The 25,260-nt window shown below is 35.4% G+C and overlaps 1 protein-coding gene across 3 annotated transcripts in view; it reads left to right on the forward strand.

Moving 5' to 3' along the window:
- The first annotated feature begins 852 nt into the window (after positions 1-852).
- Positions 853-25,260, forward strand: part of LOC138325272 (receptor-type tyrosine-protein phosphatase alpha-like) — a 32,303-nt gene continuing 7,895 nt past the window's right edge. For 2 of the 3 annotated variants that reach the window (XM_069270818.1, XM_069270819.1), the window contains exons 1-19: positions 853-1,012; positions 1,691-1,891; positions 2,812-3,015; positions 3,490-3,624; positions 4,440-4,574; positions 5,498-5,632; positions 6,130-6,270; positions 6,500-6,637; positions 6,960-7,097; positions 7,530-7,664; positions 8,153-8,290; positions 8,556-8,682; positions 15,313-15,359; positions 20,089-20,297; positions 20,873-20,960; positions 22,100-22,176; positions 22,451-22,487; positions 22,958-23,055; positions 23,729-23,857. In XM_069270818.1, the coding sequence (XP_069126919.1) occupies positions 934-1,012; positions 1,691-1,891; positions 2,812-3,015; positions 3,490-3,624; positions 4,440-4,574; positions 5,498-5,632; positions 6,130-6,270; positions 6,500-6,637; positions 6,960-7,097; positions 7,530-7,664; positions 8,153-8,290; positions 8,556-8,682; positions 15,313-15,359; positions 20,089-20,297; positions 20,873-20,960; positions 22,100-22,176; positions 22,451-22,487; positions 22,958-23,055; positions 23,729-23,857 (2,391 nt within the window). In that variant the 5' untranslated portion in view covers positions 853-933. The remainder of the gene's footprint in view (positions 1,013-1,690; positions 1,892-2,811; positions 3,016-3,489; positions 3,625-4,439; positions 4,575-5,497; positions 5,633-6,129; positions 6,271-6,499; positions 6,638-6,959; positions 7,098-7,529; positions 7,665-8,152; positions 8,291-8,555; positions 8,683-15,312; positions 15,360-20,088; positions 20,298-20,872; positions 20,961-22,099; positions 22,177-22,450; positions 22,488-22,957; positions 23,056-23,728; positions 23,858-25,260) is intronic. The other variant, XM_069270820.1, reaches the window with a different exon arrangement.

Genomic DNA, 25,260 nt, shown 5'->3' on the forward strand with positions numbered 1-25,260 from the left:
TATTATTTTCTTGGGTAAGAATTTTACTGGTTTAATATCCAATAATATAGAAAATTCGGTATGTTTTTTATCGAGGTAAAATTGAATTCAAGAAACATCGAAATTTCTACATAGAGAATAGAGAAAGTTTTATGTTATTTAGTACATGTAGTACGACAAGAAATAGTAATAAAAAATTTATTTAGCGAGGGCAGAAATATAACCCACAGAACCATGTGTTCCGGAAGAGTTTTATTGGCTACATACCATCATACAAATCCCAACTTCTTCAATCCCAAATGAAAACTAAACATCCTTATTCGAGTAGAGATGAAACTACTAAATCTGACTCATAGGAATGGAAAGTATTTCTTTCGAGCAATTAACCTATATTTGAGTTCAACATTTATACCAATTATATAATTAACACCGAATCACACCAATGAACTAGATACACTTAGAAGAACATAATAAATTACAACCTGCTGCATGTAAAGTTTATTATTGTTTAATTGGTTTGTATTACGCGCTATTTATATTATGGCCATTTGAAGACTATTGGGGCTTTAACAATAAAGAAAATCCCATGGTTTTGAACGTCAGAAGAAATACGTGTACAGAAGATTATGATCACATATATATACATCTGACATTGTGACCGAAAACTTCTTCACAGATGAATGCTTTTTATTGAACACACATAGATTGTCTTCGGTACATTCTTAATATCACGGCTTTACAGGCACTAGGAAAACTATCACACTATCATTGGTAATCAACACGAATATTATTATTAGGTCCACCTAGGTATTTCCTCGTAATTGGATATTCCCGATAAGCAGAACGATTAGGGTCAATAATGTCAAACAGCTTTATATAGTTGAACACGCACAGTATAACTTCCTTGTTCTACTGGCTGTGACCATTCCAATAACATACATGTAGTTTTGAGAAATGGCCACTTCTACGGGCGCTGCTTCCGTTTTATTCACCATAATATGGTTCAGCGTATTGCCTGGGATTCACTTGAGCGGTAAGCCTGAATTCTCTTATGTTATTTAATATAATCCTCATATTATCTATCATAGTAGATTTACATTATTGCAATCTAGGTAGGTTCGCGAGACTGGAATCAAGGAAACAATAGTAGAATACGAGTGAGTAAATAACATCGGGGTTAATTTAGCTACTTCAGTATTATGGGTAATTATAAGCGAAATATATTGATAGTATGTCTGCTAAACAATGTAATAGGAAACATACAAAATAGCGATTCACGACCAATACACACATCATGTGGCTTCTGGGGTTATTTTAGGTTCACCATCATGATCGGATGATCTGTTCCAATTTCAATATGTCCGTAGTTATTGGACCATAAATTTTAATGTAGTGATTCATATTGTTCTTCGGAACGTATTGAACAACAAAATAGTCGACATGTGACTATTTGACTATGTAAAATGAAATTTAAAGCTACTATTTTTAGTGAGTACAAAAGAAATTAGCATACAACTTCAGATAAAGTCTTGGGTCGGAAAATACCATTGCCGAAATGCGGCTATCTTTGGTTATAACAATACATAAATGCTGAAAATATGTCATAATTTTCATATCAAGAAAAGCAAAATAAAGTGAGAAAGTAAGAAATTCCAATAAACTGGTTCTAGGAAATGCGTATGATTACTTGTTATCTTATACCTACATACAGTGAACCTGAAGAACATGATGACTTTGGACTCCACTGGAACCAACCCACAATTCCCAGTATCTAAGACTATAGACGGGTATTATGGCCCATTCTCTACTGGTGGGTGTATGGCTTCTTTTGCAGACAAATCTGTTTATTGGAGAGGAACATTTTCACTCTTTGCAAGAATACAGAAAATTGATATACAATTCAGAAGTGCAGGTAAGTCGACCTATTTTCATCAATGAATCGATATCAACATGGACAAATCGTAATATGAACCACATAGTAGTACTTAATGTATTGAATCACATATAGATAAAAATGATCTGAATTTGTAATTCAATGTAAACTTCATTTCGTTCCTTTTAATACAATGAACTACAAAAGTAGTAGATATCAACAAAAGACAGGATTTTGAAATGTTGAAGGATATTGATAATAAGTTAATTTCCTTGTGTTTGAATAACGTTATGTCCTTTTCTTGAAAATCAATAAGATGACTCAGTAAATCATGCCCCAGTGATAAGCACGGGGAAACTCCCTATAATTGTGTCTTTTATTGTAAATACTTGTATACTTTAATTGTTATTTATTTACGAAATTAAAGTAATTACGCTTTTACTGAAATTAATTTGTATCAATCAAACTCTGCAGTAAACAGTGTATCATCAAAGATATGAGGTATTTCATTAAAGGTAAGATAAGGTTTAAAATATATCATATGTAAGATGAATAATGTTGTGTATAATTAAATAAAATACCATGGATATTTCTTTTGGCTCAATATTTTGTTCTATGAATAAGTGACAACTTGGCTTGATATGGCAAGAAATGTAGCTATGTAATAATATTGTTCGCGCTTAACATATATGGATTGTTCATAAAACGATAAGGGTCGTGGTAAGGTGCTTCAACATACATTTTAATACCACCAGCCCACTGATACGTTGGATAGTAGCCATGGCCTGGCCGCATGTGGTGGCTTTTCTACGGGTACTTCGGCTTTCCTCCACTTCTTCAACATGGTACGTCCTTAAATTTTGGTTATGGATAGGATGTTAAGCGAAACAAAGCAAACAATCACATAATGAAGAGTATGAGAGATCACTTTTCTTAACCGCGTTCTTTTCTATTTCCAGACCGTGCTGATGGATACCAGCTTTGGATATCAAACGAAACAGGAATACCGTCTGGTATAAAATGCTATGGGGATGTAGAGGAAGGAGTCCTAAATATCACACAGAATATTACCTCGTGTAATATGACAGGCAAAAGTTTAATGATATACATCACACGGAATTCTGTCTGGGCGTACATGGATGTGTGTGAAATAGACGTGTATGGTAGTTATCTGATTTAATGCTGTATTTCACATGTAGTAACTGATTTAAACTGTGATGAAATCATATTCATTATCTGTTCTTGTTGTGATGATGGTATAAATTTATGTTTTCATTGGAGTTACATCTTCGATTTGACTCGAGGTCTTTGTTCCATGAACATTCCTTAATGCAAGGATGATAATAATTGTGTATTCTTGTGGCAATACAGAAAACATTTTGTGATGCTTTCTCAAAGTAGATTTGATTTAAGGTAAAATAGAAATTGAGCGACGTTTGTTTTGGTTCATTCCAGGTCTGTCTTTAAAACACTCGACCTAAAGGTCGTGAATGGATACAAGTATCAATGAAGCTACATTTAAAGGTGTTTTTAAAAACAATTTTTGACACATGACGAGTATGTTTGAAAGCAAATTACTGTGAGAAACGTAAATCACGTGCTCCAACGTTTATGTCGGACATTTCAAATATTTCCAGGTTGTTTTAGATATAAATATGGAGACCAGTGCCAGAACTCGTGCAGCAACTGTAAACATGGCTGTGACCCAGACACTGGAGTTTGTGATTCTTCATATTGTTACGCGGGCTGGGACGGAATATATTGTAATCAATGTAAGTTACTGCTGCCTTCTGCAGGCTTTCTTCTGATTCTAATTTTAGCGCTTTATGCACTCACGTTCATTGCGCTAAATCAATTGCAGTGCTATAATTTGCTGAGTCAGATTACTGGTAAATTGTATGCTTTAAAAGCTATTACAATGTACATACACAGTATCATAAACACAATGAATGGTTGTGACACCATATATATCACACATGTAACACTATAGACATACATAGAAGTCTCATTATTTCGTGGGTAGAAATACCTTGTGGTTACTAGCGGCCTTGTGGTTACTAGCGGCGATTGTATTATAGTATATTTTTTGTATATTAATGTTTATGGTTTAATATAGTGACCATGAAAAATAACGAAATTGTTCACACCTAATATTATTTTCCATGTTATTTTTATATAATACATTGGGCGTGAACCATGTGTAGGTCCCAATACTATCTCCCTATATTGAATGGTTTACTGTTTGCTACTCCCCAGTTACATACGTACATATGGATAGAACGTAAATGGTCACAATTTACACAACACTTATTAGAAGATGGTCCAAGTATATCGTGATATCGAGGTCTTTGTAGAGTAACATTTTGGGGACGGTCATAAATAATGGGTGAATCAATTAGAATAGGCGTTGTATGTTAAGAGTTACCGAAAGAATGGCCGCACAATACTTCATATGCTCGATTTTGATTTATGCCAGATTGAGTCGGCATTGAACGGCGCATGTGAGTCTGCAAAAACCAGAAGAACCGTCAACACACTAAATCCTAGTAAATTAGTAAATTATCTATAGTATATATTCTATTCAAAGCTTGTTCCCAAGTTACCTTTGGAGAAAATTGTGTACAGACGTGTCACTGTAAGTCGCCAGGATGTGATAACAGGAATGGAGTCTGTCAACTACAGGGTTGTCTAGCTGGTTATTCTGGTACAAGCTGCGATAAGGGTAAGTATATGTAGCATTTAAAACCTTGGGATTTCTGGATGGGTATAATTAGTGTAACACTTCATGGTATTTTATCTACTATAAACTGTGCTATTGAATTTCGCCGAACGTATTTCAGTTGGCATTCATAGCCCATATGGATGACAACTGGGCGAAGACAACTTCAAATGAAGCGCGCTACGGCTTCATGTTGAATTTGCATCTGTCCAGTTGGCATTCATTTTGGCTATGAATGCCAACTGAAAGACGTTCATAGCTTATATTTACATTTGGTTACAATTTCATGTTACCAAGGGATTTTGCATCTATAATGAATAAATCATTCATTATCGTCAAGGATAGAACAACCCTTTGGACAGCCGTTTTCCGTGATCGCTGGCACGATAATTGTGACGTCACAATGATAATGACGTCATAATAAGCGATTGAAGTTCATAGTCTATATGACTGCCAAATGCGCTTGGTTAGGTTGTATAGTGGGACAGCAGTGAAAATGTAAATAAACGCAAATTAGAGCCAAAACGGCTTTAGACAAAAAAAACCCGGGTAATTAAGTTGCCACGAAAATAAATAGGTACGTGTGTATATAATTTTCAGTTTCAATATTTCATTTCTCATTTTCATGTCTTTCAGTCTATTCGAATATTGACTGATCCCAAAATTTGCAGTTTTAATCATTATGAAAATTGTAAGAGGAATTGTAAGAACACGATATCATTTCATCGATGTCCCCTTAATAAACATATTTTTTTGTTAATTTATGGGACCTTTATGTTTTTCTTTTTTGCATTGTTATCTTTGTTAATCGAGTTTCGTATACCATCGACTTTACTAATACAAGGTTGACCTTACGCTTTCTCGCCAATGATGGGTTTCAAAAGTCACTATTTATTTGACTATTGCTATTTGGATATGTTTTTCAGCTTGCATAAACACAAGGTTTGGCGAGAACTGCTCCAGCTCCTGTTACTGTAATACTACAGGCTGTAATCCTGTAACGGGCCACTGTATCATACCCGGGTGTACGGCTGGTTGGAAAGGACAGTCATGTAACTTTAGTAAGATAGCTACTAAACAATGTTATGTGTAATATATCATGGCTTCTATTGACGCTAATTTTTTTTTATTAAGAAAGGCCCAGTACCTATTCGAAACGACTTTTAAGTTTTAAAAATTGGAATGAAAACGAGATCGATAATTTTTGATGTTACTAATAAACATAAGATAAACGGAAAAAAAACGCTTTAATTTAATAAGCGAAATTTGACACAGTATAGAATATGCTTGGAAAAATAGCTCCAAAACATCTCCATATACAGGTGTTGGATCGCCTTCAAATATGATGAGATCTCTTCGTTTTTAGCTAAATACGAGCATTTACGCATCCGACTAGTTTCAAAGGAGTACGTAAATGTTACCGTGCACTTAAATATATTTTTCACAGTGATTATCCATTTTATTCCCTAGAAGTTATGTAGAAACTCTGGGATTTCTTTTTGCCACAAAGGTTTGAAATTTTAGATATTCTTTAAATACTGTATATCTATTTTCACAGCTTGTTCTGAAGGTGAATTTGGGAGTGGGTGTAATATGTTATGTCATTGCGCTGAGCCAGGATGTCACAGGGCTACTGGTATATGTACATCTCCAAATAAGGGCTGTCTGGATGGTTGGTATGGAGACTCCTGTAGTCAAGGTAACATAATACTATGACGTAGTGCAACCTTTAGATTTATGTTGACATCAGTGACTTGCTTTTAACATTCAAGTAAAAAATATTTTACATAGATATGTAACATATCATATCAATTTATTCTAAAATAAAATGCCTTGCTAGCAATGGTAAATACATTTTGTATAGTCGATTACATGATATATAAGTAAGCATTAAGTTCACTGTAACACATGTTATGATTTTATTCCAGAATGTGTTGCTCCAAATTTTGGAAAACAGTGCGCCTCACAATGCAGATGTAGGACGCAAGGAGGATGTAATCATATTGATGGAACATGTGCGGTACCCGGATGTCAGAAAGGGTGGATGGGGACGTCATGCTCAACACGTAAGTTACTTTAAAAAGCACATGTGTTTTACAGTAACTATGACAGCAGTTACTTTTAGCATGTAATATCAAAGTGCTAGCATTGCATGGGCACAAATGTTAATGAGTATGGGATTTCGACCGTATTTCAAAAATACAAACGAAAATTCAGTCAATTAATCAGCATTAAACAAATTGTATAGCATGTTTAGCACAACATCGTATGCATGTATGGCATAAGAATACATTTTTATTCTGTTAAAACGTTTTCAAATTGTACATTTTAGCGAGCAGAAAGCTAATATTCTGTCATGTGAATATTATTCTCTTTTCTCAAACTCAGAATGTCCTGAAAACCAATTTGGGGAGGACTGTAGCTTCACCTGTCATTGTAAGATGCCCGGATGTAGCCGCTTTAGTGGGAACTGTTCCTCGGCAGGTGGTTGTAGTGATGGATACCTTGGTATTACCTGTAGTGAAAGTCAGTACAACACAATTATTGAAAATAAGATTGGTAACATGTTGATTGTCCTTTTGTCTTTGATTACTACAGATAATGTTAAACGAATATTGTAAAAAGTATTAATGTTTAATGTGTTATCGATAAATTTATGATAAATTATCTCATTTTAAGTTATCACGACACTGGACAATCGTTCAGGTGATCCTCAATATATGCTTTACATTATCTCTAGAAAACAGCCACCTAATAGGACCATGTAATGGCTTCTCATTCACCTTAATTAGGTTTCGATTTTAGTTCCTTTTGCTATTTTTTACAATTGTGGCTCCCAACGACTATTTTTTACAATTGTGGCTCCCAACGACTGAAATATATATTTGTAACTTAACTAGCATTGATCGATGTGATGTAGTTGTTGGATTTGAATGCATGATGTGTGTTTTAATTCAGAATGCAAATCAGGGTACTTTGGTGCAAATTGTACTGAACAATGCCACTGTAAGGACGTTGAATGTAGTCATGTCACAGGAAACTGTTCTGCATCCGGATGTCTACCAGGCTGGACCGGACCAACCTGTAGTGAAAGTAAATAAAGTTTAATTAGCCGTGTAAACATTTCGTTCAAGAACGATAACTCGCTATCGCTCTTTTCCCTTCATTTAATATATATCATTAAAGTCTTAGTCCGAGACGACCAAATTTTCTGTAAAAATGTAACTTTTGTATGACATTTGTGAAATTCTTTTGTAATTTTTTTAAAGCAGGTAATTGTTTCATAGTGCTGATGTTTTTTTATAATGATGTACATCATTTAGACATCTCATGTTTGTACCTAAGATATTTGTTCATAGCAAGACTACTTGCTTTACATTAAATATGTGTAATCTGTTTTGTTCTATATAGAATGTCCAAGGCTACTTTATGGACAGGGTTGTCTTCATTGTGTTTTATATTATACAAAATGTCCTAGGCTACTTTATAGACAGGGTTGTCTTCATTGTGTTTTATATTATACAGAATGTCCTAGGCTACTTTTTAGACAGGGTTGTCTGATTGAGTTTTATATTATACAGAATGTCCTAGGCTACTTTATGGACAACGTTGTAACTCCACGTGTGGACAATGTTTCAATATGACAGTTTGTAACCATGCAACAGGAGCATGCGCACATGGCTGTGAAGATGGTTACTTCGGCGAAACATGTCATTCAGGTAGATCACATACAAAGCATTGTCGATAATAATTTTGATACAATAATCTTTTGTTTTTTTTATTCACTCAGAGCAGCAGGGAATATTTTAGTTTAGCGATGACGTATTGCTGTTAAGTTTGATATTGATATTAATTGTAAGACTTCCATAAAAAAAATCGTATCAATCGTATTCAAAATGTTTTCAAGTATTTACTGCTATCAATTTCCTTACGCAAAATTGTTTAAAAACTAATACCAAATATCATTTGACCATAAACTCACAGATAGCCCACACTCGGATGAGATCCATGTTGCCTCAAGTAGCGGAACTGTGATCGGGGCAGTTGTGGGAACCTCTGTGGTCGCCATTGTTGCTGTTCTTGGTTCTGTCATTCTACTGATTCAGAAGAGGTTTAATTTTTATGATACCTATATATATTTATTCTTCTTTCAATAATTTTTAAAAAGCAATTTGAAAAGACTCATCAATGCGTACCAAAAAATAATGACGCTGCCGCTTTTACTAGGCGAAAGCAGAGACGCAATAAGTGTTTGAAAAAGTAAACAAACACAAAAATTATCCTGTATACAGGTAATGGTATTAATGATAACTAAACCCCCATGGTAGCAGTGTACAGTAGATTTGAAAAATTCAGCAAAATAATGTGCAGGCTTTAATGATGTACACGACACAGCTTTTTAACCTTAAATAACACCTATATAATAGTATATATATTTTTAATCTACACAACATTTGCAATTGTCATGCAGAGTTCATTTGTGGAGAAATCTGTATTTTGTTGTTTTGTGAGCCTGTAAAACCCATGGTAACCACATTTTTTTCTTTGAAAAATTGCAAAAAATTGGCATTTTCAACCCAAAATTACACCCCTTCTACTAGAATTTTTTTCTTGAATACAGATTAAAACCAAGCATCACTGTCGTGATAGCGGATCTGAGCCTATTTCGACATAGGTATATTATTAAACTTTTGAGCAATCTTTACCTCGTACCGCGGCTAATCAATTAAAGTACTGAATGCTCTTATTTATTTTTACGCTTAAGGCTATATAGCCTTACAGCGTATTGTCATTGCCTGCGATACCGGAAATACTGGAAATGCCTTTTCGACTACGACACCACCTAGCGTGAAAAAGTACTACACCTCAGGTCCAAAAAATCCGCTTTCTAAAGCAAATATGCTGTCATGGTGTAATTATGATTGCATGAAAAAAAATCCGTAGTATTTCCTTAAGTGTTATAGTTTCAAAAATGTGTCCAAAGCTATAATATCATTGTCTATTAATGGAAAATAGTGAGAATAATTTGCATGAATGATAGCGATCGATGACCTAAATTCTCGCCAATCATTTGCATATATGATGAACTTCTAGTTTAGATAACACTAAATAAAGGAATTGACAGGATTTAAGTATGTATAAGTAGGGTTGGTATGGGTACTAAATTTTGTCCTCGTGTACCCGAATTTAAGTATCCGATCCGTACCTAGATACTCGACATGTATTCCTACAGTATGTGAACGTATTCCTATGTGAACGTATCAACTTCGTGAGTTAGCTTAGTGGTACAATTTTACCGATGTTGTTTGGGGCGATCTTCAGATGGAGCAAATTTCAATGTAATCATAATGAAATGTGAGAGATTTATTCTCCAATACTGCAAATGGCATTGGTATATCAATTTAATATCAATCGGTAACATCATACAATCGTAATGTAACAAGCTGACAGAGCCCAGAATGTCCGTGACAGATGTTGTTTACCGCACATGCGCAACAGGAAGTACAAAAGAGTGACGTAGTCTTCATTCGGATAGCCTCTGGTGTTGTCATATACAGCATACCGATAGTGAAAGTAAACATGTGCGCCATTCATGATCACTTCTCCGATCATGGGAAATAAGAATTGCAACAATGTTGCTTGTGAACATGTCGTTAGCAGATGAAGTGTCATCCTTTGTGAGTAAAATAGAACAAAAGAGTGCTATTTTGTACTTCTTGTTACTGAATTTTACGTTTACACAGACATCTAACACTCAGTATCAGTATGTTTCGTCAGTATTTTGACGGATGCCCGGCCGGGAAGCCTACACATGGTTCCTACGTGTATTTTGACGGGTACCCGGGTACTTCCCCAACACGACCCGTGTGGCAATAATCAAGGCCTACAACATTCCATTCGTATTTGGACACAGAAACAGCAAAAATCGTAAGTGTTCATTTCGTTTTGCTTATACCTGTCTACAGTAAATAAATTACACATGAAGTGAACTTACGTGTCTCTGTGTATTTCTGCTAACGTATGTGATATAGATGTTTTATTTTATTACAAGAACAAGAACATTACTTTATATTTTGGGGCAGTTTCCTTTTCAAATTCGAAGTTGACAAAAATTAACTGCTAGCATTATTTTATGACATACAATTTAATGCATTTAATTCAGTAGGTGTAACAGATTTAATTTGCCAAATTGTCCATATTGATACCGTACTGGTAATGGAGTGTCACATCACAAAACATAACAGTATGTAGGATTTTGTATAGTGTGTAACATACATGACAATGAATTAGCATATTGATGTAATCAATTAATATATAGCTACTGTTGTAGAGGAAAAGATATCACCTTCTGACTGACTCTGCTACAACAGTAGCTAATCAATATAGAGATACAATTGTAGCGGGATTGACCTGGGTCGATCATTGGTGACCAGGTAGCTCAGTCAGTAGAGCACTCGGCTAGTGTTCTGAGGGTCCCGGATTTGAATCCCGGTCTGGCCGCTACATTTTCTCCTCTCCTGTTACAAAATTGGCGCCCAACTAAATAACCCACGTTGGTGGTATTTGGAAGATTCTCGTATGTCTTCGAGGGTGAAGACTTCGAGAAAGGAGGGAGGAGTGTAGCAGGATTGGACTGGGTCAATCATCGGAGACCAGGTAGCTCAGTCGGTAGAGCACTCGGCTAGTGTTCTGAGGGTCCCGGGTTTGAATCCCGGTCTGGCCGCTACATTTTCTCCTCTCCTGTTACACAATCATGCATACACAATACATTTGTACATAATATACATGTGTGTATATGAAGTTTTATGAGACAAGTGTAATCACTAATAAGGCTAGATTTTATTAAGACAATTATTATCTCTGATTTAAAAACTGGAAACATGAGCTTAAAATATTGATAAAAATTAAAAATAAAAAGATTAAAAATGATGCTAATATATTAACTCAAATTACTTGTAAACAAGACTCCACAACTGACTTGAACTTAACAAAATTCTTTAAGTTTATGTTAGAGGACTCTATAACTTTTTATTGAAATTATTGCATATTTTGTTAAATTCTAAAATAACAGGACCCAATATTTGCTAGCCATCCACAGCAGACTCAAAATGTTGAAGAATTGAGATTATCAAGAAGCAGTGAAATAATACCGGGCATATATTAACTAGCTGCAATGGCAGATATATAAAGCTCTAGACAACTTTGTCGTCAGATCTAGGGTTACAATTCTGTCTAATTGACCGTAGTGTTGCAAAACATCTAATGATGAACATGACATAATTAGCGGACTGCAGGTTTCAAGTAAATTTGCAATTGAACAGATTTACGGTATGTAAAAACATATCAAAAAGCATACGTTCAGATGGACATGTATCACTAAAGAGTAAAATAAAAATAATGTTTTGTTATGTTATGCTATGTTATTTTATTCAAGTATTTTTGAATAAACATAATTAAACACAGTTCACTTCAGTGATAGGGAAGGAGATTTGTTACTATGCGACTATGTCCCCTTGAAATAAAAATTTCGATGGGACATTTGATCAGACAATGCGCCAAAACAACATTTTCTAGGGACATTGAGGCGAAAACAAAAATTAACATCAGCATGTATCATCAATGTTTTATTAGTCACTCATTAGTCAGTGTACTGTTGATTCAGCAAATAAGTAAATAATGCTAGCAGATGAATTTGTTAACTGATAATTTAACCAGAAACTGCTTCAAAATTAGAAGTAATATTAAACTTTTTTTTTTCTTGTTGTAAAACAAAACATTGATTATATGTATGTTAGCAGAAATACACAGACATGTTACCTAGTTCACTTCATGCGTCATTGTTTGTCAAATACAAAATCAGAAACATAAGTGGTATGTAGTTCATATACCGACCCAAAGACCAATTTATTTAATGTAGAAACAAAACGAAATGAACGCTTAAGAATTTTACTGTTTCTGTCTCCAAATACGGAAGGGATGTTGAAGATTACTAGCGTAATGCACGTGGTTGCGTTGTTCAGGTGTTCTTCAGATAAAGTTACGTGAATGTGATCGACCACATCGGGGGGATGCTAAAGAAATTGTCTCTGTCGCTTTCAAGCTGTTGAGTGAAAAGAATGGAAATTATCTCTCATAGATGATTTCGACCAGCAAGTACAGTATCAGATTTACATCTAGGTTCTAACGCAGGGAACTCCCTGAACAGTATCAGATTTTGCGTTATGACATCTTTGTTTACATCGGACCGCTTATACCATTGCTGAGTGTCACGTGACAAGTCGCTTATTTAGATGAAAAACGCTTACACTCGAAGGCAGAACACGATAAATAGTTACATTTTCTTAAAAAACGATAATAAAAACTCGATATTTCAATGCATTAGTGGTTTGTAATACATGTCATATAACCTCTGTATACATTTGACAAATCAGCGGGTGGGGAACTAATAAAAAAGACCTTACGTCATCGTGTTTAGAAACCGGGGTCCGTCTCAAAAACCATAATATCTTACCGATGATCAATCAAAATGTCTAAGTATGTTTTTTGATGCGTCATTTATCCAACAAATGCGCGTATGGCGCAGGGCGCGTGGCCTTCCCTATCACTGCACTTTGATTGGCTTTCCCAAATGATTTACGTGTGTTGTTTGTTTGATTAATTAACGTCCTATTAACAGCTATGGCCTCCTATGTATGCAGTGTGTTGCGTGAATGTTGTGCGAGGCTGGGAGACTGCAGTAAATTCATGTTGTGTCTTCTTGTATAGTGGAACTGTTGCCCTTTTTATAGTGCTATATCACTGAAGCATGCCGCTGAAGACACCAAGCAACACACCCCACCCGGTCACATTATACTGACAACGGGCAAACCAGTCGTCCCACTCCCCTTATGCTGAACGCTAAGCAGGAGCGGAAACTACAACTTTTATAGACTTTGGTCTGTCTCGGCCAGGGGACAGAACCCAGAGCCTTCCTCACAGGGGCGAACGCTCATCTCAAGGCCAAAAGTGAGGCGGTGCCAATGGAGGCATTGGGAAAGATAAAGTAAGTTAGGAAGAATAGAAAAGATAAGATCCTAAATTTAGTCACCTTTTACGATCATGCAATAAGGGCAGCAGGTACAATTCTAACGCCCTACCTGCAGGGCCAACAAAAAATTGGTTACTTGTTGTTGAAGATTTCATGTGTGTAAGGGGTAACAGTGGGGAAATCATTGCAAACAAATTATCATTAGATAAACCCAGAGAAGTCTGAATGTTTTTTCTGGTTGTTGGACATTATTCTCAGAAATCACATAAGGCGTCGCTACACGTACTGAATAGAAACATTGCCGGGAGCACGTGGAGCATCTAGATATAGCCTAACTGGTACTGTACGCTAGATGGCCATGACCTACTTGTAAAAACTGTCGGTACATGGGAGATGCTGAAACAAAGTTAGGCTTTACTTAGGGGATATTTGTGGATCTGTATGCGCTAAAGTAAAGTACAGTTTTAACCGAAAAGTTATGCTTGTATACTATGTATTTCACCAACTTGTCCAAGTACATGTAAATGTATATCAGTATAGTGTATATTTGACGGAAAACTTGTTAGCATAAGGAAAAGGCCCTCTTCACATTATGAACAACTTTATTGAAATAAATAAAAGGTTAAGTTTCATATCGCAGGTTGTATTATGTTCCTGGCGTCGTCATAATTACAATGGGTTAGTTGACCATTTCTGCGCCACAAGGCAAAACTTCAATTTATTATATTATAATTGTTATAAAAAGATTTTTAATTTTTTTTGTTTCGGAAAGGTAGCCTAGTGGCCCTTTCATGAATATCATGAAGTTGATAATCTTTTACATTGAATGTGAAAGCATTTGAATTATCATTATTCAAAAATGAGAATAAGAACTATGGCAGCTACCCTAGGTAACTGTGAAAAGAACAATTTGTCAAGCTTTCCTATCATTGCTTCCTAATAAACAATACTGTATGGTAGCCTTCTTAGCTTTTTGGGTAGCTAACACTTGTTTTTTATGTCTACTCATCTGAATACCTGCAAATTAAATTTCTTCACTTGCCTTAAGCTCTCAGTACTTTCAGTACTTTGATTTCCGTCTTAGGAGCAAATTCGGATACCCCCTAAACCACTTTTATCTCGAATCCATTTTGTTGAATTTCTTTATGACAAATTGTGTAAGCCTGTATATAAGTCTCTAAATTGAATTCACCATTTTAGCACACTTATACATTTTCTAATTTTTCATGCATAGTATTAAAATCATTGGCTTTCTGCTTAATAAAAATCTCAACCCATGGCCATTCGGTCTTACTGTACACTGCTACCCATATTGGTTTATCGTAACATCAAATATAAACGTATTCAGTTTAATGCGGTTATGATGCTATAACGTGAAAGTTTACAATACTTGTACGTCAGCAAATGAGACTCATTCACGTACCATGTGTTACCCGTTAACGTTTGTGCGGGATTAGTATACTCCAGTAGTGGTAACTCTTTGTAATCTTCCATTTGAAATGCCGTAAGCGCGGGATATAATCTTTTGACGTCATCATACATCACCAATAAAACAATAGTCCCGCATAAATGTTACCAGGTATCATTTATTATTTGAATTAGTCCCATTGAAACATTCAATTAAAATCAGATTTGTTATTCACTCATACCTCAACTGATTTAGATTAAACAGTAAAACTCACCATGTTGAAAATGTATTTTTTGATTATCTAGACGTAGACAGAATACGACTAAAAACAAGTACAGGGAAAACTCACAGAGTAAGTATTATTATAGAACATTAACATTTCTTGAGTTTATATAGCTACTGATTGTAGACGGTAATAATCAGCTTTCCTTCCACGACATATTAGAAAAGCAACATGCATCATTGGAATAGCTGCATTATTTGAAGGTTCTTATCTAGATTTGAATATTTTCCATTAAACTTTTCTACCATTAACATATTTAAATAGTCATTAGTCAGTGGTCTGTCCGTACGTCCTTCCTTTCGTTCTTATACAATTGCATTTGGAACCATTTTGAAGATCTGCTCATTCCTTCAATATTTCAAAAAAGTCTTATCTCAGTTTTATATGAACCATTTTTAAGTGACTTTTTTAGGTCATCTGACCGAAGGTTAGGATGACCTATTGTCATCGTGCTTCGTCCGTCGTCGTGCGCCGTCCGCCGTGCGCCGTGCGTCGTCCGTAAGACTATTTATACAAATGCCTACTTCTCCTTAACCCTTAAGTGGATTACATCCATATTTGGTGTGGCACATCATTAGGGAAGGACAATTATATTTATATAAATGAGGTAGATCCGACCCCTAGGGGCAGAGGGGCGGGGCCCCAAAAGGGGAAATTTGTTTAATTTAAGCTTTAAAATCTTACTCCTCCTTCATTCTTGGATGGATAGCAACCAAATTTGTTTTGAATCATTTTTGAAAAAGGGCAATCATATTTTATATAAATGAGCCTGCTCCGACCCTTAGGAGCAGATTGACAGGGCCCAAAAAGGTGATTTTTTTCTAAGTTTAGCTTAAAGTCCTACTCCTCCTTCATCTTTGGATGGATTCCATCCATATTTGGTGTGAAACATCATTTGGGAAAGACAACCTTTTTTTATATAAATGAGCCTGGTCCGACTCCTAGGGGCTGAGTGGTGGGGTCGCAAAAGGGGAAATTTTCTGAATTTTAGGTTTAAAATCCTACTCCTCCTTCATTCTTGGATGGATTTCATCAAAATAGACTTTTCCACCAACTGATCTGAGCGAATGTGAGAATAAGCTGTGAATGTGAACTCTGACGGGGGTCGTCTCAAAAGTTAATCGCTTGATAAAACGTTTGATACATGTGTGCTATCACAACCTCATTACAATTGTTAAAATTTATACGTTTTTACATATATTTACAAATTATCAAATGTCTATTAATACGTAATAGTGTAATAACTAATATTACTATATATATAACCATATATGTGGCATAGTAGGGCCACGTCAGTTTATTATTTTGTTTGCTAACACAATTTATGAATCAATCTACGGCAATCGCTACATTTTGATGCCCAAGAAAGCCACTTGCCACATAGCGAAGTACACCCCGATTATCAATTATGACAATTGTATGTATGCAGTGAAAATGCCTATGTCCACTATAATATTGTTCTTGTGGTTCAACTGCTGGCCTGTAAATGTGATGCGATGTCCCGTGCGGCTACAGCATCTGGCAGGTCTACCCAACCTCTCTTCATCTGCTGCCATTCGTTAGCTGTTGGCCACGTGACAGAATAAGAATATATTTCCCACATAATAACTCTCATTTTATTTAACTCATTTCCAATTGTAGACTCTCCAATGTGAAAAAGAAGAGACAACAAAGAAAGGCAATGGTACGAACGGCACCATATCAAGAATAGCATCACGCGATTTCTAGACGATAATGCAAATGGTTGTCCTGTATTATGCTGCAAATTGGCATGTACATTGTTAACAATATGTAGCAGTGATTCCGGGGTTTCTCCAGTAATTTCAAAAAACTCGTAAGGATGTCAATTGAACAGCTGAAACACATCCCTCCCAATCCAATGATTTTCAATAGATCCAAATAACTTATTTCGAATGTTGATCAAAGGGCGTGGAGGTGCTTCCATAACTATTGTGATAATGATATATACTAGATGTAAAATTTGTTCGTCGTTTGGTGGTGGTGTCGAAAGAACCGCCAATACATCAGCAGCTCGATTTCGGTCCTTTTCCGGCGAAACTGTATAGCTTTAACCAAAATAAATACATATACTTATATATATTAATGTAAATGTTTTGATAGTACTATTAAATATATTGATAATTGGTGTTTGCACAAATGGTGCAGTTGAGTGATCGATCAATCTTACGCGATGTGCGATTAGCAAACAAAGTCTTCACGATGTGCGACGTGCCGTATGAACCGTACAGGAAATGGTTACCGTTTTGAGCGTGAAACGGTATCTGTGCGATAATGATCATGCAACATGTGAAGCACAATTTCTTTAATTTAATTGACGATTTTAAGAGTAATTTTATCATTGGCTCGAACGTCATTAAAGATACCCGCACATAGTTATTTTTTGTTGGTCACGCATGATCAACAATGTACATTTGTGGGAATGCACAACGTTACACGATGTGCGGCACGTGTGCGCACGATGTGCGATGTGTGCGGTATGTATCGTCCTCACAGGATGTGTGATACAAACGGTTTCTGTGCATTATCGGTCGTGGTTGATGTATAATAAGAAATCAATATTGATATAATCGATACAGGAAATACACAACTATTTAATTTAGCTATAAGCATATTTTAGTTGGGCGTTATTCAAAGTTCATGAGCATCATGTAGACAAAAAGTGAAACCTTTGTCCATGCAATATGGCATGCCTGCGTATAACATATTAGTGAAGTTATATAATACAAGCAATATATAATGAGAAATAAACAATAATTAATAACCGGCACTAGATTCTCTGTTTATGTGATTTAATTAAGAAAGACGATTAATAAAGACATTCCGCCAGCTAATGTTCTCGTATTATTAATCAACTGAATATGAGGCGTGCGATTCGTATCGTACAATTGCGCAGTTTGTATTGCACACCGCACAGTTTGGCGCACTGTCTGAGCGGTGTGCACACGATGGACACACGATTTTCAGTACGCTGAAATATAAAATATATAATATATAAAATATATAATGTAAAATATAATGAAGACTTTACGAATAGTACCGTATATACATACAAATCGATTTGGTTTATTTTTTGTCTTTCAGTTTGACATTTTGTCCATGGCTCGTAAGTCCGTCCTTCCGTCAGACTAGATACACGAATGCTCAAATTTGATGTGTTTCATGATTGCATTGATGACACAATATTTATAAGAGACAAGGACGTGGCGCACAGTCTCCCCACACCCCCGCCGCCAAAGATTCTATCAATCACTTGCGTGGCAAAATCTCTGTATGTTGAACACAAGTTATCTAAAAGGTGTCCATACTGTAGTATCGACTAAAGTCATATTTCATGTGTACATTGTAGTGCGACAAGTGCAAATTCTGCATTGCCTTTTTCCATAAATAAATTAAATAAGATTTAATAAGATTAGTCGATTATCTGTTTTATATTCATATTTAAAGTGCATAATATTAAAAAAAAATCATTTCCACAAGACGTGCTTCGAACTCGGGACTCTCGTGTCGTGGAACGGATGTCTTACCGAATGAGCTAAGTGCGCTTTCAGATTACGTAAACATTACATATTATTGTTTTAAAAGCATTAGGATACCAAATAACGTTTTGAGACGACCCCTCGTCAGAGTTCACATTCACAGCTCATTCTCACATCCGCTCAGTTGGTGGAAATGTCTAATTTGGTGTGAAACACTGTTGATGAAGGGCAATCATATTTTGTATAAATGAATTAGGTCCGACCCCTAGGGATAGAGGGGTGGGGCTCCAAAAGGGGAATTTTTTTTAATTTTAGCTTAAAAATGCTACTTCTCCTTTATCCTTGGATGGATGACAGCCATATTTGGTTTGAAACATTGTTTGGAAAGGGCAATCTTATTTCATATAAATGAGCCTGCTCCGACACCTAGGAGCTGAGGGATGGGCCCTAAAAGGGGACATTTTCTTAATTTTAGGTTTAAAATCCTACTCCTCCTTCATCCTTGGATGGATTTATCCATATTTGGTGTGAAACATCATTGGTAAAGGACAATAATATTTCATATAAACAAGTTAGTCCGACCCCTGGGGACAGAGGAACGGGGCTCAGAAGGGGGAATTTTGGTGAAATTCGGCTTTAAAAGCCTAGTCCTTCTTAACCCTTGAGCAGATTAACGCACCCATATTTTGTGTGAAAACTGGGGAAGGACAATCACATTTAAAATGAATGAGTTTGGTGCGACCCTTAGGGACAGAGGGGCAGGGCTCAGAAGGGGGAACTGTAGGTGAGGACAATCATATTTTTAAAGGACTGAGGGGAAGACGCATGGGGTTAGAAGTTAGAACTTCAGGGCTCCAAAATGGGAGCTATGCTGAAATTTGGCTTTAAAATCTGACTCCTCCTTAATCCTTGAATGGGTTACAACTATATATTGATGAAGGGCTACCAAGTTTGTTCAACAAATGACCTTTACCTATTTCAGAAACTTACAAATTCAACAAAGGAGTTCCTTGTATTGTTAATATTAATTGTTAACCGTTACTTCATACTGTGACTTTGTTGTTTTGTGCCATGAGTCAGATGACCGTTAAGGCCGATGGGCCTCTTGTTCTGAAACATGGGCATTTAAAAAAAACAAATTCTAGGTGTTCATTTCGTTGATCAATACGATTAAGCGTACACATGTACGCTGTCCTTACCAAGTAAGTCACGCCTTTCGTTACTGTTAGGCTTTGATATTCTAGAAAAAAATTTATAGTTATTCGAAAGTAAAGTAATAATTTCGGTATTTAATTTTTCAGAGGAGTTAACAAAAGAAACGATCTTAAATGAAGACGGTGTTGTAAACGATAGTCCAGAAGTGGACGAAGAGGACGACGAAGAAAATGTTTACTCAAACCTCGTAGCGGAAGAAAACGATATCGACGAGAAGTCTCCCATAGACGTAGACCATTTCGAGGCTATCGTTGAGGAAAAAGAGGCCACAGGCCGCCTGATAGCGGAATACCAGGTAAGATTAAAGGTATTGTTTATGATAATAAATAATTGGCGGTAATCTGCATTCATTATACATTCATTACACTCTTTATGACATGATATGGAAAAATATTGGATCTATAAGAAACAAATATCAGACTTGACTTCGCCTCACCCGAAACAAATTCTTTTGGCCCAATATTTTTTTCCGTATAAGGTGACTAACAAACTTAGTAACTAACATTTAATATTAGTATGAGATTAGGTAAATTACTTAGAAGCACGGTATGGTTAAAAAGTAGTAATAGTCATCAGAAGTGCACTTTATTGTTACATAACCGCAGGTACATGTAATTTTACATGTTACACGTGTCGTGCTTTATCATTACACTGGATTCTACAATGGACAATGGGTGTTTTTCTTACTGGTTATAATTCTTCCTCACTAAATACTTAGAATATACATACGTAGTATTCAATATGACCATGCTAAGAATATATGCAATATGACCATTGGATGAGTTGAAATGAAGATCCTATTCTTTCTTTAGTCTCATCTCACTGGGATTTTCTTATATCTATTTTTGCTTACCTTTTTGTTTATTTCAGTCTTTACCGCTTGGTGCTCAGTACCAACATGAAGAAGGAAAGAAAGCATACAACAAATCCAAAAATAGATTCAAATCAACATTTCCATGTAAATATAGAAATCTGATTTTGAAATAAACTATGGAGTGTTGTTTACTAGTGTTTATATAGGGTACTATGATCGTTTGTTTGACCGGAATCGACTTGCACATCGAGTCCTTTTTTACCTTGTCATGTAAATGTAAATGGCGTTTGTAAATCATATCATGCAAATATGGCATGGGTCAAAGTAGTAAAATCAACGGTTTATTCTAGATAACACTGAACCGTTATAAACGAATGGCTGTTGGATACGAATTACTTGAAGCAAAGTAAATGGAATGTTGGAATTATTGTTTTGTCCCATTCAAATATGGCATATGTAATAATTCTGTTATATACTTTTAGGAACACTAGTTTTAAAGGAAAAAAATATGCAGCCGCCGTATATTGGAATAAACATGATTTGTGAAAATGGACTCAATATGGTAAAATAAACATTTTTGCGTTGAAAAAGAGGATTTTCGCTATGCTCAGGTGACATTATAAATTGAAATGCATCCATATATTCCATACATGTACTTGCATGATATAATTTATAACCGCGATTTCCGTAAAAAAGGACTCGAATCCGGCCACACTGACGCCTCCTGTAGCTCTTATAGACACTAGTAAACAAAACGGTATGATTACTTGGTGACAGAAATATGTGTCGGACCTGTGGACCTTCTTTCCAGAAATGTCCATTTTTATGTTGCCAAACGTTTACAAGCTCACAACAACTTGCGAGTCGACAGTAATACATGTATATATGTTATTTTTTAAAGTCTCATTTCTCACGAGCTGTATATTGCATTGACATATAATTGTTTTTTTCTTTGTATTCATATTAAATCTGGTTTTCGTATTGGCTGATTTCTTTTTCACAGCACTAGAAAAAATCCGAGAATGGCGCGAAAAACAGACTATCGTTACGTCACAATAGAAGCAATGGCGTTGCGTATTGATTTGGAAAAATAAATCAATGGTATCGTACGTGCAAACATATTTTTTTATCAAGTAGTCTGGAAAATTAAGTATACGCGAATTTATACATTTTATACACAATTTATTCAAGCAAATCCTTTCTACACCGATGGAATTATAAAATAGTGACATCAATACTTAATTGAATCTGGTAATTACTCTCAGCTTATATTTTCCTTTTAGATGATCACTCCAGAGTAAAATTATCTGGCAAAGAGTCAGTACCTGGATCGGATTACATCAACGCCAGTTTCATTGATGTGAGACGTTATATATCACTATTATACATATGTAATAAAGTTTAAATTCACTTTAAATTAGCTCTTATATGTTTTTTAAACATTTTGTTCAAAGTTTATCTGGATCTATTCGATATTTGAACCAAATATGTGTCTACAACAATGAAATAAATTAATGCATACTGCAATTGTATTCAGCAATTTTTAACATTATCAATGAAAGAGCACCTGGTGTTGTAAAAAACATTCCAATCACATGCTTTGTTTTATTACGATTTCTATGATTATCTTTTAGAATTTATCTCGGGGAAAAGCCTACATTGCAGCACAAGGTACGTAATCTTAAGAAACTTAAAGATAAGAGCATTGTTTTAATTTTCTACTGTAGCAACGAACATTTTCATTGGCTTAAAATTGACATTATCACCCCGACGTTGCTGTTTGTAATGTCACCTGTGATTGGCTTATTCCACGGTATAATAATTGAAAAAGTTCCCCATTCTAAATTTTGGAATTCCATGAGTTTGTGTTAAGTAGATTGAACTATAAGAATTGAATAGATTTCTCATGGTATGCAACTTCACGTATAACACAAAAAACAGTGTACTCTTTTTGGTTTTTTGATAAGACTACACATCATTCTCATTATTGGAATGGGTAAAAGCCAATAAACTGTTGAACACTGTACCTCCATAATAGAAAACATATTCAAATGAAAGAAAGTGACAAGTAGCATTTTTAAATAGAATTACCTTCATTTAGACGTCTACATTGATACTGTGTTATGGGATTCGTGTAACAGGTCCTAAGGACAGAACCATCAGCGCATTCTGGACAATGATTTGGGAACAGAAGTGTCACAATATAGTCATGCTAACAAATCTTGAAGAGAAAGGACGGGTAAGGCTAATTTTTTTCATGGAAAATATCAGACTTATGAGTGTGTAGGAGAAATATGATATTCAAACTCGCTTAATGATTTACATCAGAAGGTACAATGGAATAAAACATTTTATGTTTATATAACATACTGAATAATGCTCGAACAAACTGCATTATTAATAGCATTCATGATTCCGCTATTTTAGCGCTGAAGTTATGAAATATCAATTTCCCGAAATTAATTTTTTATCACTTTGAAGTTAATGTTTTGTAAATTAGAAAGAAAAAATGTTTGATACTGATGAGTAAGTTCGCAAACATAGACTTGGCTTTGATTAATGTAACGTCCTGTTACCAGTCACGGTCATTTAAGGACGTACTAAATTTATATTGTGGAGGAAAGCCGGAGTACCGGAGAAAAACCACCGGATAGCAACTGCCGCACATTGGATTCGAATTTGAGACCCAAAGGTGGAGGGCTTGTGGTTATATGTCATAACCAGTCGGCCACCGCGTCCCTCAAAAGGAATAGAAAAGAACAGAAACCTGATACAGTAGCTTAATCACAACAAATTTAATATTTATATAATCAATTTTACATGTACATGATATCATCAAAGTTGATTATACATGTATTTTATGTTCATTAAAACAATTTATATTCGTTTGTATCTGGACTGTTTCCCAACAGAACAAGTGTGCCCAATACTGGCCAGATATGCGCGATTCCATTAACACAGGAGAGTTTGTCGTCAAAGCAAATACTGAGAAAAAGTACGCATTTTACGTCAAACGTGAAATGGAACTAAAACATAAAAAGGTATGTAAAAACATTAATTGATATCTGAGTATGATGTTTTTAAGACCAATAATCACGTTTTACCAAGAATATGAATAGGATAAAATTAATCGAATATTATAAATTATGGCATATTTTGTTATTTTTGCGAGTCATAAGAACAGCTGCATCGAAATAAACGAATATTTATTAAACAATTATACGCAGAATAAACTCGTATTAATTTGCATAAAGTAACCCACCATGTGTTTTAGGTCACATGAGACGAAGTCTCAAGTTACTAATCGCCTTTTGTCCGTCGTCGTCCGCCGTGCGTCGTCCGTCGAGCGTCATGTGTCGTGCGTCGTATGTCCGTAAACAATTTACATTTTCTTCTCCAAAACTGCTCAAGTAATTTCAATGAAATTTTGCACAAACCTTCTAATGCATAAGGCCAATCAAAATTGTGAAGTATATGGTCCCACCCCCAAGGGGCTGTGGGAGGGGCCAAAAGGTTTAAAATTGACTAAAATTTCAAAAATCTTCTTCTCTACTCACAGATATGGTAGAATCAAATACTCTTCAAAGATAGAAAGGTCTTAAGGTCCTTTACAAAAACTGTGAATTATATTACCATGTGGTCTCTCATTTTCCCCTTATGAAGGGATTAAGTTTACTATAGTTTATATAGAGAAAACACATTTTTGATCATTATTTGGTCATTTGTAATAGGAAATGAGTCAAATGTTGTCAGAATTATCAGTATGAGATGGCCATTAAATCCTATTAACAAATTTTCCATGACTGACCCCCAGGGGCCTTAGGGGTGGGGTCAAAAGGGGTCAAATAGGCAAAAACTTCAAAAATCTTCTTCTGAAATTCTGGAAATGGTAGAATCAAATACATTTTATGGATAGAAAGTTCTTAAGGTGTTTTATAAAAATTGTGAATTATGTGACCCTGGGGTCTCATGTTTCCCCCTGGGGAGGGGGTTAAGTTTACTATAGTTTATATAGGGAAAACACATTTTTGAGCATTATTTGGTCATTTGTAATAGAAAATGATTCAAACTTGGTTAAAATTATTAGCCTGAGATAGCATTTTAACATCATATCCAAATTGGTCCTGGCCGACCCCTGGGGGTAGAGGGGCGGGGCCAAACAAGGTCAAATAGGCTAAAACATCAAAAATCTTCTTCTAAAAATCTGGAAATGGTAGAATCAAATACACTTTATAGATGAAAAGGTCTTAAGAAGTTAAGATGTTAAAAAATATTGTGAATTATATGACCCTGGGGTCTCACGTTACTCCCTGGGGAGGGGGTCAAGTTTGCTATTGTTTATATATTGGAAAAAAACACATTTATGAGCATTTTTTACTCAATTTTCATTGGAAATGAGTCAAACTTGGTTAGAATTATTAGCCTGAGATAGCAGTTTAACATC

The sequence above is a fragment of the Argopecten irradians genome, chromosome 6 (assembly GCF_041381155.1).
Source record: "Argopecten irradians isolate NY chromosome 6, Ai_NY, whole genome shotgun sequence".
In the NCBI taxonomy this organism is placed as follows: Eukaryota; Metazoa; Mollusca; class Bivalvia; order Pectinida; family Pectinidae; genus Argopecten; species Argopecten irradians.